General features: G+C 34.3%; 2 protein-coding genes across 2 annotated transcripts; both read right to left on the bottom strand.

Moving 5' to 3' along the window:
• Positions 1–2,064: 2,064 nt before the first annotated feature.
• Positions 2,065–3,030, bottom strand: OR52N4J (olfactory receptor family 52 subfamily N member 4J). Its single transcript, NM_001391419.1, has one exon. It carries the CDS (start codon positions 3,028–3,030, stop codon positions 2,065–2,067), a length of 966 nt encoding a protein of 321 aa, NP_001378348.1.
• Positions 3,031–19,137: 16,107 nt separating this feature from the next.
• Positions 19,138–20,127, bottom strand: OR52N4 (olfactory receptor family 52 subfamily N member 4). Its single transcript, XM_001499373.2, has one exon. The coding sequence runs from the start codon at positions 20,125–20,127 to the stop codon at positions 19,138–19,140; it is 990 nt and encodes a 329-aa protein (XP_001499423.2).
• Between the last annotated feature and the right edge of the window lie 5,239 nt (positions 20,128–25,366).

The following is a 25,366-nucleotide window of genomic DNA, read 5'->3' as shown; positions in this document are numbered from 1 at the left end:
TTAGCATAATTGTGTAATAGTTAAACCCACTACTACCATATTTCTTTTCCCATGGAAAGCAGTTGGTTACACAAATCTTATTTTATAAGAAAAACAATTGAATATTTTGAAGGAAGGGAATTTTTGGTTGTCATCCTTAAGTGATTGTTAGTACTTACCATTTTTTAGGAGTAGAAGCCAGTTCAAGTCCATGATACTCAGTGACCAACATTTTAAAGTATAGCAGCCTGGTACATTATAACTCAAAGTTGCCCATAAAAAAGAGCTTTTAATCATTAGCTTGAGGCTATGATTTAATGACAAAGCTTTAAATTAAATTAAAGCTTAATGATTTATGACAAAGCTTTAAAAATTGCTTCCATTTTATATAATTTGAGGTGTTGCATGGAAATTCTAAACTGATTCATAATGATGTAAAATTGACTAAATGGTTTAACTGTAACAGTGCAGAACTGAATATGAAGGCATGCATAATCTTCCTCTTAGAAATCCAGAGGAATTGTAATTTCAATTTTTTTGTGCAATAGATTAAATCATAATGCAACAGTCTTGCGGCTAGTTTCCTTAAATGTGCTATTTAAAGATAGTTTTGGATTATGCTGTACTGACATTCTTTAATATTAAAGGTAAGTCATTGCATTAAAAGCTCAACCTATAAGGATATTTTATAAGATGTAGGTCTTAAACAGAATATTTCCAGTGGTCCTTCTTAACCTTTCATGTGAATATCAATGAAGGAGGAGAGTCCTTGATGTCACAAGGGAGAATTGGTGTCAATGAGGTTCAGTATCAGCCTTCTTACAGAAGACACTTTTAAGACTACCTGTTGATGTACTGGGAGCACTGACGTTGGACCTTTTGTCTTTTGGCATTTCCTCATAGCCTTAAAACAAAGCAAGATAACTAAGTCATAGAAGTAATGCAATACAGAACATCAATAATTAAAACACTGTTCTTATAACTGAACATTTATATGTGCATTTTTGGCAGCATGCAACTTTAAAAATCTTAAATTGGAAGGGTTTCTGTAAAAAAATATAATAGATTATGAGTATAATGTGGCTAATACAGAATCTGAGGTATAGTTGATCTTAGGGAGTTAGCCTGACTTAGGGTCCAAATTTACCATCACTTTAACCAGAAGACCTAGCACAACTTTATGGCTTGTAAAAAATATAGAAGATAGAAATTATTAAAACCTTAGATTTCACACTTATATTGTGGCTATTGAAAGTTCTGAAGTTACTCTAATTTCTACAATTACAAGTCTTATTAGCCAGTTTTGTCATAACATACTCTGAGTTGAATATGTTACTGAAAGCAGTCACAAAATCTTTTGACTTGCAGTGTAATGACTACAGGTGTTCTTTAGAGGTCACTATTAATACTTGGTGACAATTTAAGGAAACATCTAAAGATTATACTTGTTTTTTATGCTTTCAAGAATTTTTAATGACCTATGGTTCACAGTTCACAGTGGCTTACATTTGACCTCCATATCTTAAACATAAAGGTGAAGACAAAGACAAATTAGCCAGAGAAATTTTAATTTCATGAGATGTAGATACCTTTTGTCTACTGTTTAGATACTTTTTACAGTTCTTTGAAAGATCATTTTATTAGAGATTGCCTCTCCATGCTTTTGATTGGACTCACCCATATCTGGATAGGAAGTCCTGGTTTCTTTTTACTGTAAAGTCATGGTTCATACTAGTACAATGTTTTTTTCATCAGGAATAGTGCTGATCATAAACAATTTTCAAAATATATACAACTTGGGGCTGGCTGGGTGGTGTAGTGGTTAAGTTCACACACTCCACTTTGGTGGCCCCAGGGTTTGCAGGTATGGATCTCGGGCTTGGACCTAGCACTACTCATCAAGCCATGCTGTGGTGGAGACCCACATACAAAAAAATAGAGGAAGATTGGCACAGGTGCTAGCTCAGGGACAATCTTCCTCACTCCCACCCCCCCAAGAAGCATCATTAGACACTCAATAAGCAGCCAACAGAGGATCGCTGTTCTTTCTTTTCCCTTCCATCTCTCCCCTGAAATACATCCCTTTCATATACTGTGAGATTTGATGTGCTTAGAACCTGAAAGGATCCTTATGACACAATCTCTTATCTGCTTGGTTTTCACCCCATAAACAATAGGGTTCATGGTGGGAGGCAAAAGCAGATAAATATTGGCTACAATGATATGGCAAGATGGAGGAATTGTATGACTCCCAAAGCGGTTAAAAAAGAAACAGAAGAAAGCTGGACTGTAGGAGAAAACAATGGCACAGATGTGGGCAGTGCATGTGCTGAAGGCCTTCTGCCGGGCATCTGCAGAGGAGAGGCTGACGACTGCCCGAAGGATCATGGTGTAGGAGACTGTGATGCACAGGATGTCAAATCCTCCAATTAAGAGGGCAGCCATCAGACCATAGATAACATTGGCTTTGATATTCCCACAAGATAACTTGGCTACAGATAGCTGATCACAGTAGGTATGATGTATTATGTTGCCTCTGCAATAGGGTAGTCGTTTGGTGATGAAAATCAAGGGAATGATGAGCAACAGTGCTCTCAGGAAAGTAGCAAGCCCCGCCTTTGCAATGACTGGATTGGTGAGGATAGTTGAGTAGCGCAGAGGATAGCAGATGGCTATATAGCGGTCCAGGGCCATAAGCATGAGCACCCCAGACTCCATCCCTGTGAAGGTATGGATGAAGAACATCTGGACCAGGCATTCTTCAAAGCTGATTTCCTTAAGATGAAACCAGAAGATGCAAAGGGCTTTAGGGATTGTACTAGAGCACATGACAAGGTCCGTAAGAGAAAGCATGGCCAAAAAGTAATACATGGACCTGTGCAGGGAGTCCTCATAATGAATGAGGTAGAGGAGTCCACAATTGCCTACCATAGCCAAAACATACATGGAGCAGAATGGGAAGGAAATCCACATATGCATGTCTTCTAGTCCTGGAATCCCATTAAGAATGAAAGAGGCTGGTGTCACATGTGTTTGGTTCAGCATTATCATGGTTAGGCTGGTATAATTGTTAAGAAACTTGTAGGGTTTTAGCTTTATTGTTGTTTTGTTTCATTTTTTGACCTTCCTAGGTTTAAAAAATAGAAAAAACAATTTTAGTTCTGGTGTTCCTCCCTCTTTGTCTTTCTCTTTATGTCTGTCTCTTCTCTCTGATAAATATCACATTTAATACAAAGAACTAAAAATTGTAAGTGCCAGGAAATATTTACTTAAACATAGTTTAAATCAATTATGTATTGTTTTTTATTCCTTAATTTATCAATTAATTCAACGAATACTTATTTGGCATCGACTATGTGCCAGGCTCTCTCACAGATATTGTGTCTACATTATTTTAAAACAAAATGACATTGATTCAATCCTCACAAATTTATAAGCAAGTGTAATTGTTATGATCCTTCTGATTGATATTTATTATAATATCGTGTTTAAATGTTAATTACCATACACATCTCCCTATGGATGATTTATTAAGGTAAAGCTCATTGATTACTTCACTAATGACACAACAGATGTGATTGAGATGTATTTATTCTTATTCTTAATTAATAGTTCATATTTATGCTTGCAATATACCAGTTATGGTTGAAGGGATTTTGTAAATATTAACTCATATAATCCTTACTACAAGCACAGGAGGTACTTATATTAATCTACACTTTACAATTGAGTAAATGGAGGCACTATGAATTTTGAAGACATTCTCAATCTCTTAGCTTCAGGTATAGATACTAAGAGAATACTTCTGATTTTGAGACATTTTACATGAATTCTCTTCCTCTTCTTTTCTTTCTTTATTTGTTTTTTGGATTTTAAATATTTAAGAAAATTTTAAAACATCTATGCTTTCAAATTTAATGGTGATGGTAGAGATGATGAGGTGTATGTGTGCATGTACATCTTTTATTGTGCAGGAACTTAGCTTTTTGAATCTATAAATCTATGAACCACAGCATTCAAAATTTCCTTATATTAACTTTTGATCATTTCTTCCCAATTGTGTCCATATTATTTTATTTCAATTACTTTTAGTCAGATATTGAATTTCTGATTTATTCTCTTCTTTTGTTTAATTTCTTCTATTGCATTTCTCTATCTTTTTGATTCATTTTCTAGAAAAATTCTTCAATGATATCTTCCAAACATATTGATGTTTTTTGTTATCTAATTTCACAAATATCCAAGATCTTATTTTTCTTGAATCTTGTGAATCTGAGAATTATATATATATATAATTTCTATATCATCTAAGTTTCAATTATTTATTTTTATAGCATTTTTTTTGTCGTTTACTTTGAAGGAGTTTCTCATGTCTAGTAGTCATTGAATGTTAATTCACACTTAAGAAAGAAGCTATAGAAAGCTGATTCAAAACTCCAGGGAATGAGTGACCTTCATCAATTGGTAGAATCTGCTTAGACTGCTCAAGTAGGGAGCTCCACTTCACTCGAGACATTTTTGGGTATCAGTGTTCATAGGTTTCTTTCTCAGAGACTTTTAATTTTTCCAGAAAAGAATTCATAGTCTGCATCCTGGAGGATTTTATGACTTGCTACCAGTGTTCTTGGAGTTAAACAGTAGAAGGCTACTGAGGATCTCACATTTAAATATCAATATTAGAGTCAATCCTCACCTTTTTTATGAATCCTCATCCTTGGCCTTCATCACACCTGATGTATACAAATTCATATAACTTGCTTGAAGTTTCTTGCCACAATAAATTTAGAGCCATCATCAGATGATAGTTAACATTCAGTGGATGAAAAAGAGATATCAAGTGGTTCTTTATTTAGTTCTACCTACATCTCCGTTTTATCTTTATGTGTTTGCACCAAAGGATAACAGATTAGGTTCTGCAAAAGGCAACTTTTTTGGGAAATAGTGAAGCAACATAGGATGAACATGTTCATGATAGTGGTCTTCAAGGATCTCTTCTTATCTTAAGAAATGTTAAGAGTCATATAAGAACAGATAGAAAAGACAACTAAGTAAATTTCGAGGCATAGCAGGAAGAGTTTCTATGGCTCTTAGTCCTGAAACATGCTTAGGTTTCTGACAAACCAAAATGGGCAGAACAGTGTCTGTCTTGTTGCTCTGTGCTATTTCCTACTCAAAGCATACTGATATTTTTAGCTTTGTGATTTGGCAATCTTCTCTGCTCACTGACCCCCTCCCCGCTACAAAAGCCTCTAGTATGACATTTTTCGTGAAGACTCAACTCTCCCTTGGAGAGGGTGGAGAGCCAACCTCTAAAGCCTTTTAATATAAGGTAATTAGCAGAGTACCAGGCACATAGTTAGGGAATAGATTTATTTATGGAACGAATTTGTTTCACCATTTTAACATCATAGTATTATAAAATTCTTATTATTTCTTGAATCATTCACAATTTAATAAAACCCTTAATGTTAGGACTTATTATTTTTTATGCCTGCAGTGTATAGCAAGACACTACATATTAGTAGTTAATACATATTTTTGAATAAATGCACCTACTAATGAATTACCAAATCATATTTTATACCTGACTTTAAGCATTAGTAAATGAATCCTGTAGTCTAAATATTATTACTTGGAAAGCAGAAAGGAACCACCAGAAGAAACAAAACCATAACGTTTACCTTATAAGTCACCAGAAATCAGACATTTAAAAAAAAAACCCCATGAAATAGAGAAAACAAAGGGAATCTTAAGAAAGCAGAAAAAGTATGTGCTGGGAAAAATAAATATATTGGTTTTGGAAATAAGGTTGAATTATTTAAACTACACTACAAAGTGGTCTTAGTTCAGAGTGATTTTTTGAAAAATACATTTTAAACAAAGAGGTCTTTCAGAAAGACAACCACACTCAAGATACGCACAAAGATTTTTTTGGTAAACAGAAACCATACCAAATAATAAAACACACCATAAAATTTTGGAGAAAATACTAATTTGAGACGATGCAGAAATGAAAGCAAGAAAGTGTTGGAACAAGATCACTTTTGAGAAAAAGAAAAGAAACGCTTGACACAGGGTAATTAAAGTTGTTGAACTAAACTTTCTTCTTCTCTAATTTGGCAAAGTTTCTCCTCAATAAAAACATTAGAAAGTACTGAAAAAGTTCTCTTGCTCACTTTGCTCGTAGACTGTAAAAGTTTTAAAAAATAGGATGATCATTTAAATTATATTGCAGCTAATTAGCTGATCCTTAATTTCTCACTTTAATGTCATTAGTATGCCCTTCGACTGGAAAAAAGAATATTAGAAGTTTATAATATAAGAGTTGTTTCCACAAATATCAAAATTGTCACCAACTTGTTTTCTGTGAGGCTTGTAAATGTGTACTTTATATTTTAATTCTTCCACAGATATCATTAAAAGAAATAAAAAACCTATAAAAATCATATACGTGTACATATGTGCATATGTCTCCCATATATATGATTACCATTGAAATAAAATACACATTGAAATTTATTTTTGAGAAATATTTGGCTAGTGTATAATAAATTGCCATAAGTTGTTGAAAAATTAATATCACTATTCATTTGTCTGTCTTAATACATTCATACAGTCAACTCTTAATTGTATGTATCCCTGCAACAGAAGCAAGTAGAGAAATTAGGAAAAGTATAGATATCCATAATTTAAAAATAGACAGCGTATTTCTGAGATTACTTGTGCTGTATTCTGAAGAATATCTTTTCTAAATGTGAGATAAATAACCTTTATGTCCTTTGTGTTTTCTTTTTATACATATATCTTTAATTACTGAAAATTGACTTACTTATTACACAATAATTTTAGGTCCCATCATCAATACCTTTATAAAACTGTCAGTTAGAGATCCACACTCATACCAAGGTAATACATTATTAAGCACAAAATAAGTAAGAAATTTTCTAAAACAAACAAAATGATCTCAATACATTGTAATTTTATTTTTCTTGCAAGGAAAATTAACAAATATTTTGCTGTGGGTGTGGACAGCTATTTTGGAATATTAGGATTAACACATGAATGTCATCATTTATAAATCACAACTTTGATATCACCTGCTGTCTATTTTCATTCCCAAGCCTCAATGACAATGTTTTCTCACTAGACTGTCCTCAATCTTTAAAACACATGATCTTTTCTACATATGGCAGTGGATCCCTCCAGGCAAATTTTGTTATCTAAAAATGGATGAAATATAGTCATAACTAAGTCTGTTCAGAAATGAACCAAGAACAATTAGACTTTCCTTTTGAGGAACAAGGTGGAAGGTAGGTAAAAAGTAAGAGTGTTTTGACTATGCTGGGCAATTGTTCTCTAGTTCTTTCCTCATTTCTTCTTGTCATGGAGGTGATTCATACCTGACTTCCACTGCAACAGAACCAGATTCCTGTTTGTTTAGGGATATCTGGTTATAAATATCTGTAGTAATAATGGAAATTTAAACTGAATTGTAATCTGAGAATTGTGGAAATAAACATTTTCTAACCTCATACCTTCCCACAATACTTCTGCCTTTAAACATGGTGAATGAACTCAAATCCGCATTTCTGAGAATACTGTACACAATTTATATACATTCAAAATCTTTCTCCACTATATCTTACTGACTGAAAAAAATCCTGCCAGTAAACTGACTTTTGTACATTGTTTAATACCTTAGTTTCTGGATAGCAAAGCAGGGAGCTGAATGCAATGTTGTTCAGGTGTTTAGGATCTTGGTTAAGAAAACATCAGGATTCTACAATATATGTACACACACAGGGCTCAATTTCTAAATCCCATGATATCTGTACTATTGAACTGAGTATTTAATAAAAATGTGTATTATATATCCCAAGGCAATACTTCAAAACATTAGAGACACAGCTGCTTGTGTAGCAATCAAGCTAACCCCAGTGAGAGGATAAAAAGGAGTGGAAGCTTTCCATTCTTACTGCTATATGATGATACTTAAGTAAATTATTTCATATGTGTGCATCTATATGTGTGTACTTGTGTGTGAGCATATATTTAATGGAGAGGAATTAAAATGAATGTGGACTAATTTTAATGAAAAGGAGTGATTTTAATATCTATTGCAGAGTATTGTTTCTTTCTATGTGAGGCCTTGCGGGACGACACGTGGTGAAAGCGCTTAAGTATAGAATGTTCGGTCATTCCCAGATCCATCCATTTCTTCTTCTATTCATTTATTTTTTGTTTCTCTAATTAAATAACATCACTGAGTACTTAGAACTTGCCAAGTCAGGGTATAGCTATGAAGAAATGATCAAATAACATGAACCTTAAAAACTATTCTGGGTCAAAGACCCTATAGACAAATAACCACATATTGTATGATTCCACTTAGATGAAATATTGAGAATAGGCAAATCCATAGAACAGAAAGTAAATTTGTGGTTGCCAGGGACTAGGGGAAGAGAGTGACTGCCTAAAATTTTATCAGTTTTTTTTTATGGAATGATTAAAATATTCTGAAGTTAGATAGTGGTGATGGTTGCACAAGATTGTGAATGTACTAAAAGCCCCTGAATTGTACATTTAAAATGATTAAAATGGTGATTTTTTAATGTGACTTTTACCACAATTTTTAAAATTCCACAAAGCTCTCTTGCTGAGATTCAGCTGTCTTTTCTTGACTAAGCATTCCTATAATTGCTGTAGGCTTTTGATTAGTATTAACAGTTATGAGAAAATCAGTTCTGATAGTTTTTCCCCAGTTTATCCATTCCTTTTATTAGGGATAAACTTTTTATGTTCCTTACTTTGCCATTTTCATTCACACCACTCACAGTTTACTGGTTTTTGTTTGAAAATAAGTATCCATTTCTCTGGAATAAATGCCCAGGAGGGTCACTGCTAAGCTGTATGAAAGTTCCCAGTTTGTATTTTTAAGAAACTGTCAAAATATTTTCCAGAGTCATGGTACCATTTTACATTCTCATCAGCAATGTATTAGTGATTCAGTATTCTGAGAAGATGTCAGCACAAGAGAACTATGAACTCACCTCCTCCCATGGATGCAACAAACTGAAAACTACATGGGAAATAATTTTCTCTAAGACATATTTGGAAACTGGATAACAAGAACCTCCACAATAAGGGACAACATTGACAGGGGTGGAAAATACAGAAATATACCCCTGCAGAGGAAGAAAACACATCCTAGTTGTAGCACATCATGGCTGAGAGCAATCTTATAGGTACAAAGCTTTTCCCGGAGGAGTAGCGGGATCTGAGTGAGGATCTGTACCACAATAAGCTTTCTGGCTTTGAAAACCAACAGGGAATACCCCAGAAAAACTATCAAACTTCAGAGAAAGAAAAACCCACTTTTAAATGATTCATTAACAGATTCAGCTGTTCCAAAAAACAACACAAAAACACCAGAAATAAATTTTCATAGTCCATTGGTAAAAAAAGACTCACCTACTAGGCTCTGAATACATCTCAGAGAGACAGGAGGCAGCTGGGCCCACTCACTCCAGGGATTGAGACTCTGGTGGCAGCCATTATTGTGACTTAGTTTATTCATGCAGACAGGGACACTGGAAGACAGTATTTGATTGCTTCCTCTGGGCTGCTGGCACAGGTGTTTTCCTCCACCCATTAGGACACTGATTCAATCCAGCACAGCCAGGGCAGGCAGCCCACCTGAGGGACTTGTCCTGCTCATCAGCAAGCTCCTGGTGAACTTTTGGGACACATAGGCAGGTTGTGTGGGACTTCTGCAGTACGGCAAGTGGGGGGAACCTGTGTTGGTGGGTTGTACGGGCCCACAGGTGTGGGCCGTGTCAATGGCAGTGTACTTCTACCACTGGTCATCTCAGAAAACCACACAAGGAATCTTTCCCATCCTTCAACAGCTGAAAAGATTGTGTGCTGCTGCTCCTAGGGCAGGCCCTAGACATCTGTGCTCCTGAGAGAGATGACAACAGCTGCATTGCAATGAATAGCTACAGAAATTGTAAGCCATGAGCTTAGCAACCACACATACTTGGGGCCTGACTCACTTAAGAGAAAAACAGCAGTGCTTGTGTGCTATCAGACTTTTCAACAAGATATACCAGGGCTCACCGCCCCCCCATAAAGTGACCATAGCAGCCATGCTTATCTGAGCCTTACCACAAGCCATCCAATGGGCCAGCCTAGCCTATGTATGTGCCCATAACAAAAGCAACCTGACCACAACAGAAGGGCAGACATAGCCCACACAGGGGATACTCCTGGAACATGTGGAAATGGTGATGAGAGGGAAGGAAACACCTGGGCCCCACAAGGCATCACTTACATAAGAACACCTCTCCAAAATCGGAAGATACAGCTTATTTACCTAGTACAAGATATGAGCAGAGACCAGTAGGCTAAGAGAGGAGCAAAAGGAATATGTTTCAAATAAGGGCACAGGACAAATTCTCAGAAAAAGAACTAAATGGAACAGAGGTAAACAATCTACCTGATAAAGAGTACAAAGTAATAGACATAAGGATGCTCACTGATCTTGGGAGAAGAAAGGATGAACACAGCAAGAACTCCAATAAATATTTAGAAAAGATGAGAAAGAACCAAATGGAGCTTAAGAATACAATAATAGAAATAGAAAATTCACTAGGGGAAATCAATAACAGAGTAGATGACACAGAAGAATGGATCAGTGATCTGGATAAAAGAATAGAGTAAATTACTCACTCTGAACAGTAAAAAGAATTAAAAAGAATGAGAATAGTCTAAGGGACCTCTGGAATAACATCAAAAATATTAACATCCATAGTACAGGTATCCAAGAAAGAGAAGAGAGAAAAAGGGAAGAGAAGCCATTAGAAGAAATAATAGCTGAAAACTTCCCTAACCTGAAGAATGAAAGAGACATCCAGATACAGGAAGCATGGAAAGTACCAAACAAGATGAATCCAAAGAGGCCCACACCAAGACACATTATAATTACAATATCAAGAATTAAACATAAAAAGAGAATCCTAGAAGCTGTAAAAGAAATTAGTTACAAAAGAAACACCATAAGTTTATCAGCTGATTTGTACGCAGAAATTTTACAGGCTAGAAGGAAGTGGCACCTTATATTTAAAGTGCTTAAATGAAAAAACCTAAAGCCAAGAATATTCTACCCAGTGAGGTTATCATTGAGAATGAAAGATGAGATAAACAGTTATCCAGACAGGCAAAAACTAGAGGAGTGTATCACTGCTATACAGGCCTTACAAGAAATCTTAAAGGGCCTTATTTAAGTGGAAAAGAAAAGACCATAAATAGAAATAAGAAAATTGTCAAAGAAAAGTTCACTGGTAAGGCAAATATATAGTAAAAGCAGTGGGTCAATTACCTATAAAGCATGTATGAAGGCAAAAAGACAAACGCATTAAAAATATCTATATCCAAGATAAGAGATTTGGGATACACACACAATAGGTTCAATATGATATCAAAAACAAAATGTGTGTCTGTGGGAGTAAAACTGTAGGGCTTTTAGTAAGAGGAAAAACTTAAGAGACTATCAACTTAATATAGGTTGCTATTTACATAGGTTATTATATATAAACCTCAGAGTAATCACAAATTAGAAATCTATATAAAATACACAAAAAATAAAGAGAAAGGAAGCGAAACAACACTAAAGAAAGCTATCAAATGACAAGAGAAGATAGCAAGAGAATAAGAAAGAGAGAGAGAAGAACTACTAATACACCCCCCAAAAAAGTGACAAAATGACAATAAGTACACAGTTATCATTAGCTACTTTAAATTTCAGTGGACTAAATGCTCTAATCAATAGATATAAGGTGGCTGAATGGATAAAAAAAAAAAGACCCATATATACACTGCATACAAGACACACACTTCAGACCTAAAAACACAAACCAAATATGAAGGGATGGAAAAAGATACTTCATGAAGTTGGAAACAAAAAGAAAGTTTGGGTGGCGATACTCAGATAGGACAAAATAGACTTTAAAACAAAACTGTAACAAGAGACAAGGAAGGACATTACATAATAGTAAGGGAACAATCCAACAAATGTCTAATATGTATGCACCCAACATAGGAGTACCTAAATATATAAAGCAATTATTAACAGACATAAAAGGAGAAATAGACAGTACCCCAATAGTAGTAGGGGACCTTAACACTCCACTTACACCAATGGATAGATCATCCAAACAGAAGGTCAACAAGGAAACATTGGCTTTAAATGACACACTAGTCCAAGTGGATTTACTATATATATATATATAGAACATTCCAGTCAAAAAACACAGAATACACATCCTTTTCAAATGCACATGGGACATTCTCCAGGATAGACCATATATTAGGACACAAAATAAGTCTCAATAAGTGTAATAAGACTGAAATAATACCAAGCACCTCTTCTGACCACAATTGTATGAAACTAAAAATCAACTACAAGAAGAAAATTGGAAAAGCTACAAATATGCGCAGATTAAACAAAATGCTACTGAAAACTGTTGGGTCTATAAAGAAATAGAAGAAGAAATCAAAAAATTCCTGGAGACAAATAAAAATGCATATGTGACATACCAAAATTTATCTGATACAGCAAAAGCAGTATTAAGAGGGATGTTTTTAGAAATATAAGTCAACCACAAGAAACAAGAAAATTCTCAAATGAATGATCTAACAGTACACCTAAATGAGCTAGGAAGAGAAGAACAAACAAAACCCAAAATCGGTAGAAGAAAGGAAATAATAAAAATCAGAGTGGAAATAAATGAAATAAAGACTTAAAAAAATAAATGAAATTACAACTGGTTCTTTGAAAAGTGAAAAAAAGCAAAGCTTAATTGCAAAAACATTTTGCTAAACTCACTAGGAACAAAAGAAAGAAGGATCAAATGATCAAAATAAGAAGAGAAATGTGGAAAATACAACGGACATAAAAATTAGGATTACAAGAGAATACTACGAAAAGCTATGCACCAACAAATTGGATAATCTAGAATAAATGGCGAAATTCTTAGAACTAAACTAACTTCTAAAAATGCATCAAGAAGAAAAGGAGAATCTGAATAGACTGATAACTAGTAAGGAGATTGAAAGAATAATGGAAATCTCCCTAAAAACAAAACTCCAGGACCAGATGTCTTCCCTGGTGGATACCACCAAACATTCAAAGAAGACTTAATAGCTATCTTTCTCAAACTCTTCCAAAAAATTGAAGAAGAGATGCTTTCTAACTCATTCTATGAGGCCAACATTACCCCAATACAAAAACCAGACAAGGACAGCACAAAAAAGAAAATTATAGGCCAATTTTGACTGATGAACATAAACAAAAACATTCTCAACAAACTAGTAGCAAATGGAATACAACAATATGTTAAAAAGATCATACACAATTATAAAGTGAGATTTATTCCAGTGATGCAAGGATGGTATAACATCTGGAAATCAATCAACGTGATACACTACATTAACAAAATGAAGAATAGAAATCTCAATAGATGTAGAGAAAGCGTTCCACAAGATATGGCATCTATTTATGATAAAAACTCTGAGAAAAAGGAGTATAGAAGGAAAGTACCTCAACACAATACAGGCCATATATGATGACCCACAGCTAACATTATACATATTCAATTGTGAAAAACTGAAGGCTATACCTTTACAAACAGGAACGAGACAAGGATGTGCACTTTCCCCACTCTTATTTAACCTAGTTTTGGAAATCTAGGCCAAAACAACCAAAAAAAAAAAAAGGGGGATTCAAATTGCAAGGGAAGAAATAAAAGTCTCAGTATTTGCAGCTGACATGATTTTATCCATAGAAAACCCTACATAATCCACCAAAAAACTATTAAAAATACAAAAAGAAAACAGTATAGTTGCAGGGTACAATATCATCATACAAAAGTTAGTTGTTTTTCTATATGGCAACAAGAAAATACCAGAAAGAGAAACTAAGAATACAATCCCATTTAAAATCTTAACAAAAAGAATAAAACACCTAGGAATACCAAAGAGGTGAAAGACCTGTACACTGAAAACTATAAAACATTGTTGAAAGAAATTGAAGAAGACATAAAGAAATAGAAAGATATCCTGTGCTCATGGATTGGAAGAATTAACGTAGTTAAAATGCCCATACTTCCTAAAGCAATGCACAGATTCAATGCAATCCTTATCAAAGTTCCAATAACATTTTTCATAGAAGTAGAACAAAGAATCCTAAAATTTATATGGAACAACAAAAGACCCTGAGTAGCCAAAGCAATCCTGAGGAAAAAGAAAAATCCTGGAAGTATCACACTCCCTGACTTAAAAATATCTTAAAAAGCTATAGCAATCAAAACAGCATGGTACTGGCGCAAAAACAGACACACAGATGAATGGGAAAGAATTGAGCACTCAGAAATAAACATGCAGATCTATGGACAGCTCATTTTTGACAAGGAAGGCAAGAACATCTAATGGATAAAGGAAAGTCTCTTCAATAAATGGTGCTAGGAAAATTGGACCGCCGCATGCAAAATAATGAAAGTAGACCATTATCATACACCATACACAAAAAATTAACTCAAAATGGATTAAAGACTTGAATGTAAGACCTGAAACCATAAAACTCCTAGAATAAAACATAGGCAGTATGCTCTTTGACATCTCTCTTAGAAGTTTCTTTTTGAATACCATATCTGACCAGGTAAGGGAAACAAAAGAGAAAAATAAACAAATAAGACTACGTCAAACTAAAAGCTTCTGCACAACAAAGGAAATCATCAACAAAATGAAAATGCAACATAACAACTTGGAGAAGATATTTGCAAATCATATATCTGATTAGGGGTAAATATCCAAACCATATAAAGTACACATACAACTAAACAGCAAAAAAACAAACAACCTAATTAAAAAATGGCAAAGGATCTGAACCAGTATTTTTCCAAAGAAGATATACAGATAGTCAAAGGGCACATGAAAAGATGTTCAATATCACTAATTATTAGGAAAATGAAAATAAAAACTAAAATGAGATATCACCTGATGCCCATCGGAATGGCTGTAGTTAATAAAACAAGAAGTAAAAAGTGTTGGAGAGGATGTGGAGAAAAGGAAACCCTCATATACTGCTGGTGGGAATGTAAACTGGTACAGCTACTGTAGAAAACAGTATAGAGATTCCTCAAAAAACTAAGAATAGAACTACCTTATGACACAGCTATTTCCCTTCTGGATATTTATCCAAAGAACATGAAAACACGAATGTGAAAATATATTTGCACCCCATGTTCATTTCAGCATTATTCACTATAGTCAGGACTTGGAAACAACCTATGTATCCATCAATGGATAAATGGATAAAGAAGTTGTGGTGTGTATACACAATGGACTACTACTCAGCCATTAAAAAAGATGAAATCTTGCCATTTGCAACAACATTGATGGGCCTTATTATGCTAAGTGAAATAAGTCAGACGGAGAAAGTCAAATACCATATGATTTCTTCCATAAGTGGAAGATAAAAAAAAACAACAATAATAAAACAAACATATAGATACAGAGATTAGATTTGTGGTTACCAGAGGGGAAGGGAGGAGGAAAGTGGGCAAAAGGTGTAATAGGTTATATGTGTATGGTGACAGATGGTAATTAACCTTTGGGTGGTAAACATGATGTAGTCTACACAGAAATTGAAATATAATCATGTACACTAGAAATTCATATAATGTTTCAAACCAATGTTATCTCAATAAAAAATGCATATGTGTATATATTAATGATTTGGTTTTTCAATATCCTTGCCAGAATTTCATGTTGTTACTAGGTTTTAATTTAGCCATTGTCATGGTTTTGTAGTGAGATTCTATTCTGATTTTAATCTGCATTTGTGCATGTCTTACGATGTTGAACATTTTTCATGCATCTGTTTTCCAGTTGTATGTCCTTATCAGTGAAATAACTGTTCATATTTTTTGCCCATTTTATAATTGAATTTTTCTTTTTACTGTTGAGCATGTGCGAGTGTGTTGTGTGTATGTATGTTGTCTGTGTCTTCAAATATTTTTCTCATTCTGTAGCTTGTCTTTTCATCCTCTTATTGGGGCTTTTGCAGAGCAAAAGGTTTTTTAAATTTTTATATAGCTTAATTTTCCTTTTTTTTGTGTGTGAACTGTGTTTTGGTGTCAAGATTAAGAACTCTGCCTAGTCCTGGATCCTAAAGATTTATCCCATTGTTTTTCTAAATATTTTAGAGCTTTGAATAACATTTAATTTCATATTCTATTATTTTGAGTTCTTTTGTAAGCTACAATTAAGAGATTTAGGCGAAGAGGTGATTTTGCCTATGGATGCCCACCTATTCCAGCAACTTTTTTCAAAAGCATGTGTTTCCTTTCCTAAATTGTTTTTACATATTTGTCAAAAATCATTTGGGCATATTTGTGGGGGTCTGTTTCTGAGTTCTCTATTCTGTTGCATTGATCTGTATGTGTATCCTCTGCCAATACCACAGTCTGGATTACTATAGCTGTATGTCTTGAAAATGTGAGGACTGTTTCCTTATTTTATTACATGTTTTCAAATGTTTTAACTATTTTTTTGATATTTTAAATACATTTTAGAATAATCTTCTATATATCAATAAAAATGTTGCTGGGATGTTTATAATAATTGCATTTTACCTGTGTATCAATTTGGGAGGAATTGATGTCTTCCAATCCATGAACACTGAATGTCTCTTGATTTAATTGGTTTTAAAAATGTTCTTTCATCAGCAATGTATAGTTTTATCATACATAATAATACACACATTCTCATAATATATGAGTAATCACCATTCTACTTTCTGCTTCTATGAATTTGACTACAATAAGTAACTCGTGTAAGTGGAATCATACAGTCTTTGTCCTTCTGTGACTGACTTATTACACTTAGCATAATATCCACAAAGTCCGTCCAAGATGTAGCATATGAGAGAATTTCCATATTTTTATGCCTGAAATATTCCATTGTATATATACAACACATTTCTTGCCTATTTATCCATCCATGGACATTTAGGTTGCTTGGATATTGTGAATAACGCTGCAATGAAGATGAGAGTACACATATCTCATTGAATTCCTATTTTTGATCTTCTGGGCAAATACTCAGATATGGGATTATTGGGTCATATGGTAGTATATTTTTAATTTCTTGAGGAATGTCCCTACTGTTTTTCATACGGGCTGCACAATTTCACATTCCCACTGACAGTGCACAATAGTTTCAGTTTCACCACATCCTCACCAAGAACTCCTTGTCTGATTTTATAATTGCCATCCTAACAGGATGTGTGGCGATATCTCATTGTGGATTTGATTTACATTCCCTAGTGACTAGTGATGTTGAACATTTCATATACCTGTTGGCCATTTATATGTTTTCTTGTTAAACAAGAGTGAAGAAAATCATAAAATGTATAGTGTTTCTGAAGTAAATAAGAAAAAATTGTTTCAAGAGATTGGAATACAGAATTACAATTGATATTCCTGAGAGGTAGTGTCGGATGAATCTAGAAAGAGGCCTATTTAATTCGTTAACATGGAAGCCACTGGTGAAATTGGCAAAAACAGTTTCAAGTGATGGATGGGATCACAGAAAGACACACCAGGGGAAGAATGATTTTAAGTTGAGAAGGTAAAGCAAGAGAATGTTGACAACTTGTTGGAGGAGGTCATTAAAAGGACATGATCGGTGGTTGACCTGCGAGCTGGACCCAGGCAATTCGAGGCTCTTCACCCACTCCTCTGTCCTTGGAATGTATGCTCTTCCTGCAATTCCCACAGCCTTAGCCATTTTCAAGGATGCATCTTTGACAAAGCAATGTGTTTCTGAGACCATCTTTATGGTATATGAGACTGAACCTTGTTAAGGCCTCTATATAAACTTTAAAATTCTGGAAGGCAGGTGGGTGCAGGAATCTGCTCATCTTGCAGCCACCCAAGGCAAGTCTTGTATGTACTTTCCTTGTTTGTTAAACCTGCCACCTACCAATGTGGAGTGGTCTGCCTCTTTCTTTGTCTCTACCTGCCCTTTGTGTGTGGAAGCCAGTTTATGAACCAACAATTGTTCCAGAAGTTTTGAGGTTAAGGTGAGCAGAGAAGTAGCATAAAACATGGAAAGTAATTATATATCAAGGGGTGGGGTTATTTTGTAGGACAGTAAAATACGTGACATTAAACAGGATCTAATTAAATGCAATTTTATGGGTCTAATTAACTGAAGTGGGAGAGACAAGGTTTATTCTTTTAAGTTGAACAGGGAGAGATGAGAATAAAAATTCAGTTTATTCTATATTCCTTATATAATTGGCATAGATCATGAGATATTAATATAAAAATACTACTTCCTTCAGCCTCTTACTTGTTTATTAATATAGAAGAATCTCAAATATTAGAAAAGGATATTTAATTTTATTTATTAGATTTTAAATTACAGGTTAGATGAAACAAGTTGATTCTGATCCCATGTCATGCTATTCTTATTTAAAAAAATACTCTTTTTACATTTGGTTAAGAGATCTATCTAGTTCACTTTCCAGATTGTGTGCTTTCAAAGACCCGCTAGAAGGAAATTGGATATCAAATTAGTTTGTAGTGAAATAATGTGTGTGGCTTGGCTAGGAAAGATCTACTCAGCCTAATAATAAGATTCTCTAAGATGCCCAGAGGCTTAAAATTCTTTATATTAATGACTTCATAGAATACTTTCTAGCTTCTCTTTCTGGAAGATTTCATTCAAAAAAAAAGTAGTCTGGTAGTGACTAAAAATGTATAGCATGCATTTTCCAGGGGAAAGTAACAATTGACTCTCGATCTGGAAATTATAATCACTCTTTGCAAACACTGGAAAATCTCCTTCCACTTTATGTTTCTTAATAAAAAATAGACAAATTAGGTTTTGATCAAGGAATCATGGGTTAATTATGAGACTAATCCTTCCCAGGAATGGGAAGGAAAAAAATTTACAGAAAAGTTGATGGGTGGGCAAGTGATTTTGCATTCTCAAGACACGTTTTTAAAAGTGTACATTTCAACAAGCTCCATTTCCATGGCCAAGAGTCATTTCAAAAGATTTTATCAGCTCCTACCTAAACATGAGCTCTTATCTGTCCTGGAAAATGGACACTGATATGCCATGAGATTTGGTATCCTTAGAACTTGAAAGAATTCTTATAACACAGTCTCGTATCTGCTTGGTTTTCACCCCATAGACAATAGGGTTCATGGTGGGAGGCAAGAGCAGATAAACATTGGCCACAATGATGTGGCAAGATGGAGGAATTGTGTGGCTTCCAAAGCGATGGGAAAAGAAGGAGAAAAACGCTGGACTGTAGGAGAAAACAATGGCACAGATGTGGGCAGTGCACGTGCTGAAGGCCTTCTGCCGTGCATCTGCCGAAGAGAGGCTGACGACTGCCCGAAGGATCATGGTGTAGGAGACTGTGATGCACAGGATGTCAAATCCCCCAATCAGGAGGGCGACCAGCAGACCATAGATGGCATTGACCTTGACATTCCCACAGGATAATTTGGCTACAGACATGTGGTCACAGTAGGTATGGGGAATTACATGCCCTCTGCAGTAGGGCAGACGCTTGGTGAGGAAAATGAAGGGAATGATGAGCAACACCCCTCTCAGGAAAGTAGCAAGCCCAACCTTTGCAATGACTGGATTGGTGAGGATAGTTGAGTAGCGCAGAGGATAGCAGATGGCTATATAACGGTCCAGGGCCATAAGCATGAGCACTCCAGACTCCATCCCTGTGAAGGTATGGATGAAGAACATCTGGACCAGGCATTCTTCAAAGCCGATTTCCTTGAGATGAAACCAGAAGATGCAAAGGGCTTTAGGGATTGTACTAGAGCACATGACAAGGTCAGTAAGGGAAAGCAAGGCCAAAAAGTAAAACATGGGCTTGTGCAGAGAGTCGTCACAGCAGATGAGGTAGAGGAGTCCACAATTCCCTACCATAGCCACAACATACATGGAGCAGAACGGAAAGGAAACCCAGAGGTGTGTGTCTTCCAGCCCTGGAACTCCATCAAGAATAAATGAGGCTGGGGAGAGATCTGTTTTATTAAGCATTAGCATGATCAATTAGGGTTAAAATTTATTGGGTTTTCCTACAGTAAGTAAAAGAGAAGAGACACAGAATTAATGGTTACCATGTCCTTCTCACCTCCACGTTTTAAAATTCCATAGTGCATTTTAATGATCAAACAGTCACATTTGCTGAGTGCACGGAAGAGATCTTTTGTTTATTTGTTATTTATTAGTTGACTAATTCATCTTTTCATTCAACAAATTCTTATTGAGCAATCCACAGTCTCATCACAGACACTGAGTTTACATGAAGTTTTTAAAAAACCAGATGCCCATCCTCATAGATTTATACTCAAGAAGTCTTATTATGACTTCTCTAAAGACATTTTTGTTAGCATACCTGACTTAACTCTTAATAGCTATATACATCTTCCTATTGATGTGACCTTAAAGAAGAGTTTCTTGATCACCTCACCAATGACCCAGCAGGTAGGACTACTTTTTTATTCTTATTGCTAATTAATGGCTGATAGTTATTTTTTATTACCAGCATACTGTTCTAAGCATTTGGAAATGTTAAATCATTTTTTCACCAATGGAGCTTGGGATCTCTCAATTTGGTAAATTTTTGATTCATTCATCTCAATTTTAAGACAATTCATTATTGTCTGATACTTGCTATATATGCATTTATATTAATGTTTTTAAATTTCTACTCGGTGTAAATTTCCAGTAATAACAGGAGAGCAGCTAGCATTGTTTTGGTAGTAAATCTGTCAATGATAACAAATCATTTCTTTCATTCTGTTTGTCTACCAATCTCCCTGTTGTATCTTCAGGCATTGCCCTCTGAGATTATCTGGTGTCTGTGGCAAAAACAAAAACAAGCAAAAAAAACTAGCTTCATATTATATCTTGCATCTTCCTTAAGGTTACAAAGAAAGATAAATAAACAAAACATTCCATTAATAAAATATGGGAACCAAGAAAATAAAAATAAACCAGAAGGAAAAATAAGATGGCAAAGGCAGAACATACATATTAATTTCAGCAATAAATATAAATTATTTAAACTAGCTTAGTTAATTATAATTAATATTTAAATTCCAATTAACTTTTAAAAAATATATATGCATTGCAAAAGATTACATCAGAATTAAAACTATACTCAAAAGTTGAAAAAAATATATACACTCGCACACACAGTGTTTTAGGTAAACAGGTTATAAAAGAATTGGGAAGGCTATATTAAAGTCAGAAAAAGAGAATTCAAGGCAAAAACACTTGGGTCAAATCAGTTTGGGGAAATAAAATGCTTGGAGTTGTGTAATTAAAGCTAATTGTAGCAAATTGTTTTATTACCAGATTTGATAAAGTTTCTCTACAACCTATATCCGAAAAAACAATTAAATTAATTCCTCACTTTTTTAATAGGAGGAAAGTTTTAAAATGGGAATTTGTCAAATGTACACTTACATCATATGGCAACTTTTAAGCTGACTTTCAGTTTTCTATTTAATGTAAGTGGTTTGTTCATAAGATAAAATTTTAGCTTTGGAATTTCGAGAAGTGTATTAATTTCCATTTTGAATAAAAGCATAAAATAAGGTCCTCAGAATATAAGAAATATTTTCCCATGAAGACCAAAACTGCTGACGAGGTTTTATCTTTTAGACTTGGTAAACTCATAATTTATTTCTATATTCAACATAATTTCCAGTTTTCTTACACATATATCATTACAAAAAATATAAACATAAAACTTTTTCTATATATATATCACAAACATAATTACAGTTCCAATGGATTTATCAAATTTTTTTCCAGTACTTTACTACAATTTAGTATAAACTAGTCAATAGGATCAGTATTCTTTTCTCTCTTTATCCCACTTTAATGCATTGAACTGTCTCTCTTAACTGAGATGTTCAATACCTGCTTTGATCTATATATTGCATTGTAAATAGCAGTGCACGATGCAATATCACAGCTTCTCTTGGAGTTAAAGCGTCCAGTGTCTTAAAGATGTCTTCACAGAAAGAACAATTACTTGGAGAAAAAGATACTATGTTTTTTATCCAAATATATTTCCTTAGTTCTATTGCATTTTAACTATATGCCCATGTATAAGAAGCATGTAGAGAAATTAAAGAAAAAACAAGCACCATTAAATTTAAAGTTGAAAATATTTTCCTGGGACTCTATGTGCACTTTTGTCGAAGGATTTTTTAATACTAAACATTCTATTTATACTCTTCAATTTATTTTTATATGTATAGCGTTAGTCACTAAAACTGGCTTCATGCTTACACAACAATTTTGATCCAACCTTCCATACAGTTAGAAAGCTCTCCAAGATGTAAGTTAAAGATCTAAGTATTAACTACAAATTTAAAGGTTTCTTTTCCAAAACAAATTTAAAATAATTCTTTACAACAGAATTTAATTTCTTCTGCAGGGAAATTTGATGTATGCTATGCTAGTGTGTGAAGAGGTTTACTGGAATAGTAATATTAACACGACCATCACTAATTATAAAATAAAACTATGATATCACCTGCTGTCTACCTTGTTTCTTCAACTCTATTGGTCATGAATTTGTTTTTTCATTAGACTGTCTTCAATCCTTTAGACCCATACTCTTCTTTTCACATGAGAGTTGTTTGCTTCATATAGCTTTTGCTGCCCAAAAGCAATGAAACAAAGTCACAGCTCAGTCTCTCTAGAAAATAACAAAGGAAATGAGATCATGATTTGAGGAATAAGGGGAGGACATGTAAGAAGCGAGAATAATCTAAGCATTGGTCTAATGATCAGGAACTATTTTCTAGCTGTTCTACCATTTCTCCTTGTCATGGGAGTGATTCATCCCTGACTTCTACCATTACTGAAAGAAGGATTCCTATTTGGGTAGACAAATAACCCAGATAATCATGACCATGATGATGTTACACTGAATTTTAATGCCGTGTTTGGGAAACACACATTTCTAAAATACTCCAACAAAACACTTCTGCCTTCAAATTGTGTGAATAAAATAAAAGATTTATTTCTGGAAAAATAATAAGCAATTGATGTATATATCTTCAACGCCCCTCTCCACTTTATCTTACTGCCTACCAACAACAACAACAAAAAATCCTGACACTATCCCCTCTTTTGTATATCTTAAATACCTTAGTTTCTGAATAGTGAAACAGTGAACTGAATGCAATCTGGTCCTGGTGTTCAGGGTCTTCGTCAAAAAAATAGCAATCGTAGAATAAATGTTCATGCGCAGCTGTCAACCTCTAACTTCCTTGGTAGCTGTACTATTGAACTGAGCTTTTAAAGGAAAATGTGTGTTATGTGCCCCACGGGGATATTTCAGGATATTAGGGACATAGGTGTTGGTGTGGGGATCAAGCTAACCTCTATGGGAAAAGGAAAAGAGCAAGAATTTCCATTATTAGTACCTAAATAATGATACATACATAGTAAATAATCTCATATTGTGTGGGTTTGTATGTCAGCATGTATATAGGGGAAGAGAGAGAATCAAAATGAATACAAGTTATTTTTAATGAAAACTAAAATTTAATATCTATCCCAAATTAATGTTTCCATTTTTCATACTGCCCTTTGGAAAAATAGATCAAAAGCACTTAAGAAGAGAATGTTTCTTTCATTCACACACTGATTTATTTTTTAATTTCTTGTTTTATTTAAGTATAGTTTCATCTCTCCATTTAATTAATGTTAATTTAGAACTTTCTACTCTCCAAGTTAAGCTAGGAGATATGTAAACTTGGTCCCTAGTTTAAAAAGCTTGGTTTCAAGTGAGGAAAATGATGAACATTATGATGTTACAAAAGAAAGTCATCAAAAGTATAATCTTATTATTTTTTAAAGATTTTATTTTTTTCCTTTTTCACCCCAAAGCCCCCCAGTACATAGTTGTATATTCTTCGTTGTGGGTCCTTCTAGTTGTGGCATGTGGGACACCGCCTCAGCGTGGTTTGATGAGCAGTGCCATGTCCGTGCCCAGGATTCGAACCAATGAAACACTGGGCCGCCTTCAGTGGAGTGCACGAACTTAACCACTCGGTCACGGGGCCAACCCCAAAAGTATAATCTTATTATACTTATATAAATTTAGGAAATTAATATATGAACCTTGAAATAATGATCATGATGATAGCAACAATTCAAAAACATAACTGATTCTAATTTTTGTATCAGTTTAAAATAGATAATAAAAGTAATGTCAATATACATTCAATAATTTGGAAAAAGATAAAGGTGTTTTAAAGGAAATTAAAAAGCACCCACAGTCAGGGGCTGGTCCAGTAGCATAGTGGTTAAATTTGAATACTCTGCTTTGGTGGCCTGGGGTTTACAGGTTCCCATCCTAGGCTCAGATCTAGCACCTCTCATCAAGCCACGCTGTGTCAGCATCCCATATAAAATAGAGGAAGATGGGCGTAGATGTTAGCTCAGTGACAATCTTCCTCAAACAAAAGGAGGAAAATTGGCAACAGATGATAGCTCAGGGCCAATCTTCCTCTCACACACACACACAAAAGCACCCATAGTTCAACAACTGAGCGGGGACTTCTGGTGTATTTTTATCTTGATTTAAAAAATGCATATATGCAAATGTATTGATATGCACATATTATATATGTTTTAGCAAAAAATGACCATAATGTATACAACATAGACTGGTACTTTCATTTAACATTATATCACTAGTTAATCCAAAACAGGATTATTTTGATTGAATAAAAGTTCACTATGGATGCATATAATTTATTTAAATATATCTTATTCTCATATTTATAGATCCTTTTAAAAGAAAAGCTATAATAAATGAATATGTATTTGAAACTTTTATGACATTTCAGATCTGATTATTTCCTCAAAATAAACTTTGTGTATTAGAGTCCTTATTTTATTCCAATAGTTATGTGTCAATTTGACGAGAGACTGTTTTCTCATTGCCACTTAACCATGCTGTTGGTTACTTACTAAAAATGCCATTTTTAATTTTATATTACTAGTTTGAAGCATTATGATGAGAGTTTCTTGTATTGTTTCTCTTTACATGGTTTGTTGATGGTATTGTGTGATCTCCTTAATAAGAAAATGGCATTTTTATAAATGTTTTACATGTGCTTGAGAAGAACGAATATTGTCTATTGGAGTGTAAGCTCAGTACATATTCACAGGAAATATAACATTTATTAGGCTTATCTATTCTGTGTACTCCTGATTGTTCTTGGACAACAAACAATGTATTTAAGTT

The sequence above is a fragment of the Equus caballus genome, chromosome 7 (genome assembly GCF_041296265.1).
Source record: "Equus caballus isolate H_3958 breed thoroughbred chromosome 7, TB-T2T, whole genome shotgun sequence".
In the NCBI taxonomy this organism is placed as follows: domain Eukaryota; kingdom Metazoa; phylum Chordata; class Mammalia; order Perissodactyla; family Equidae; genus Equus; species Equus caballus.
The sequence above is the reverse complement of the archived record's forward strand: the minus strand, read 5'-3'. Positions and strand labels throughout refer to the sequence as shown.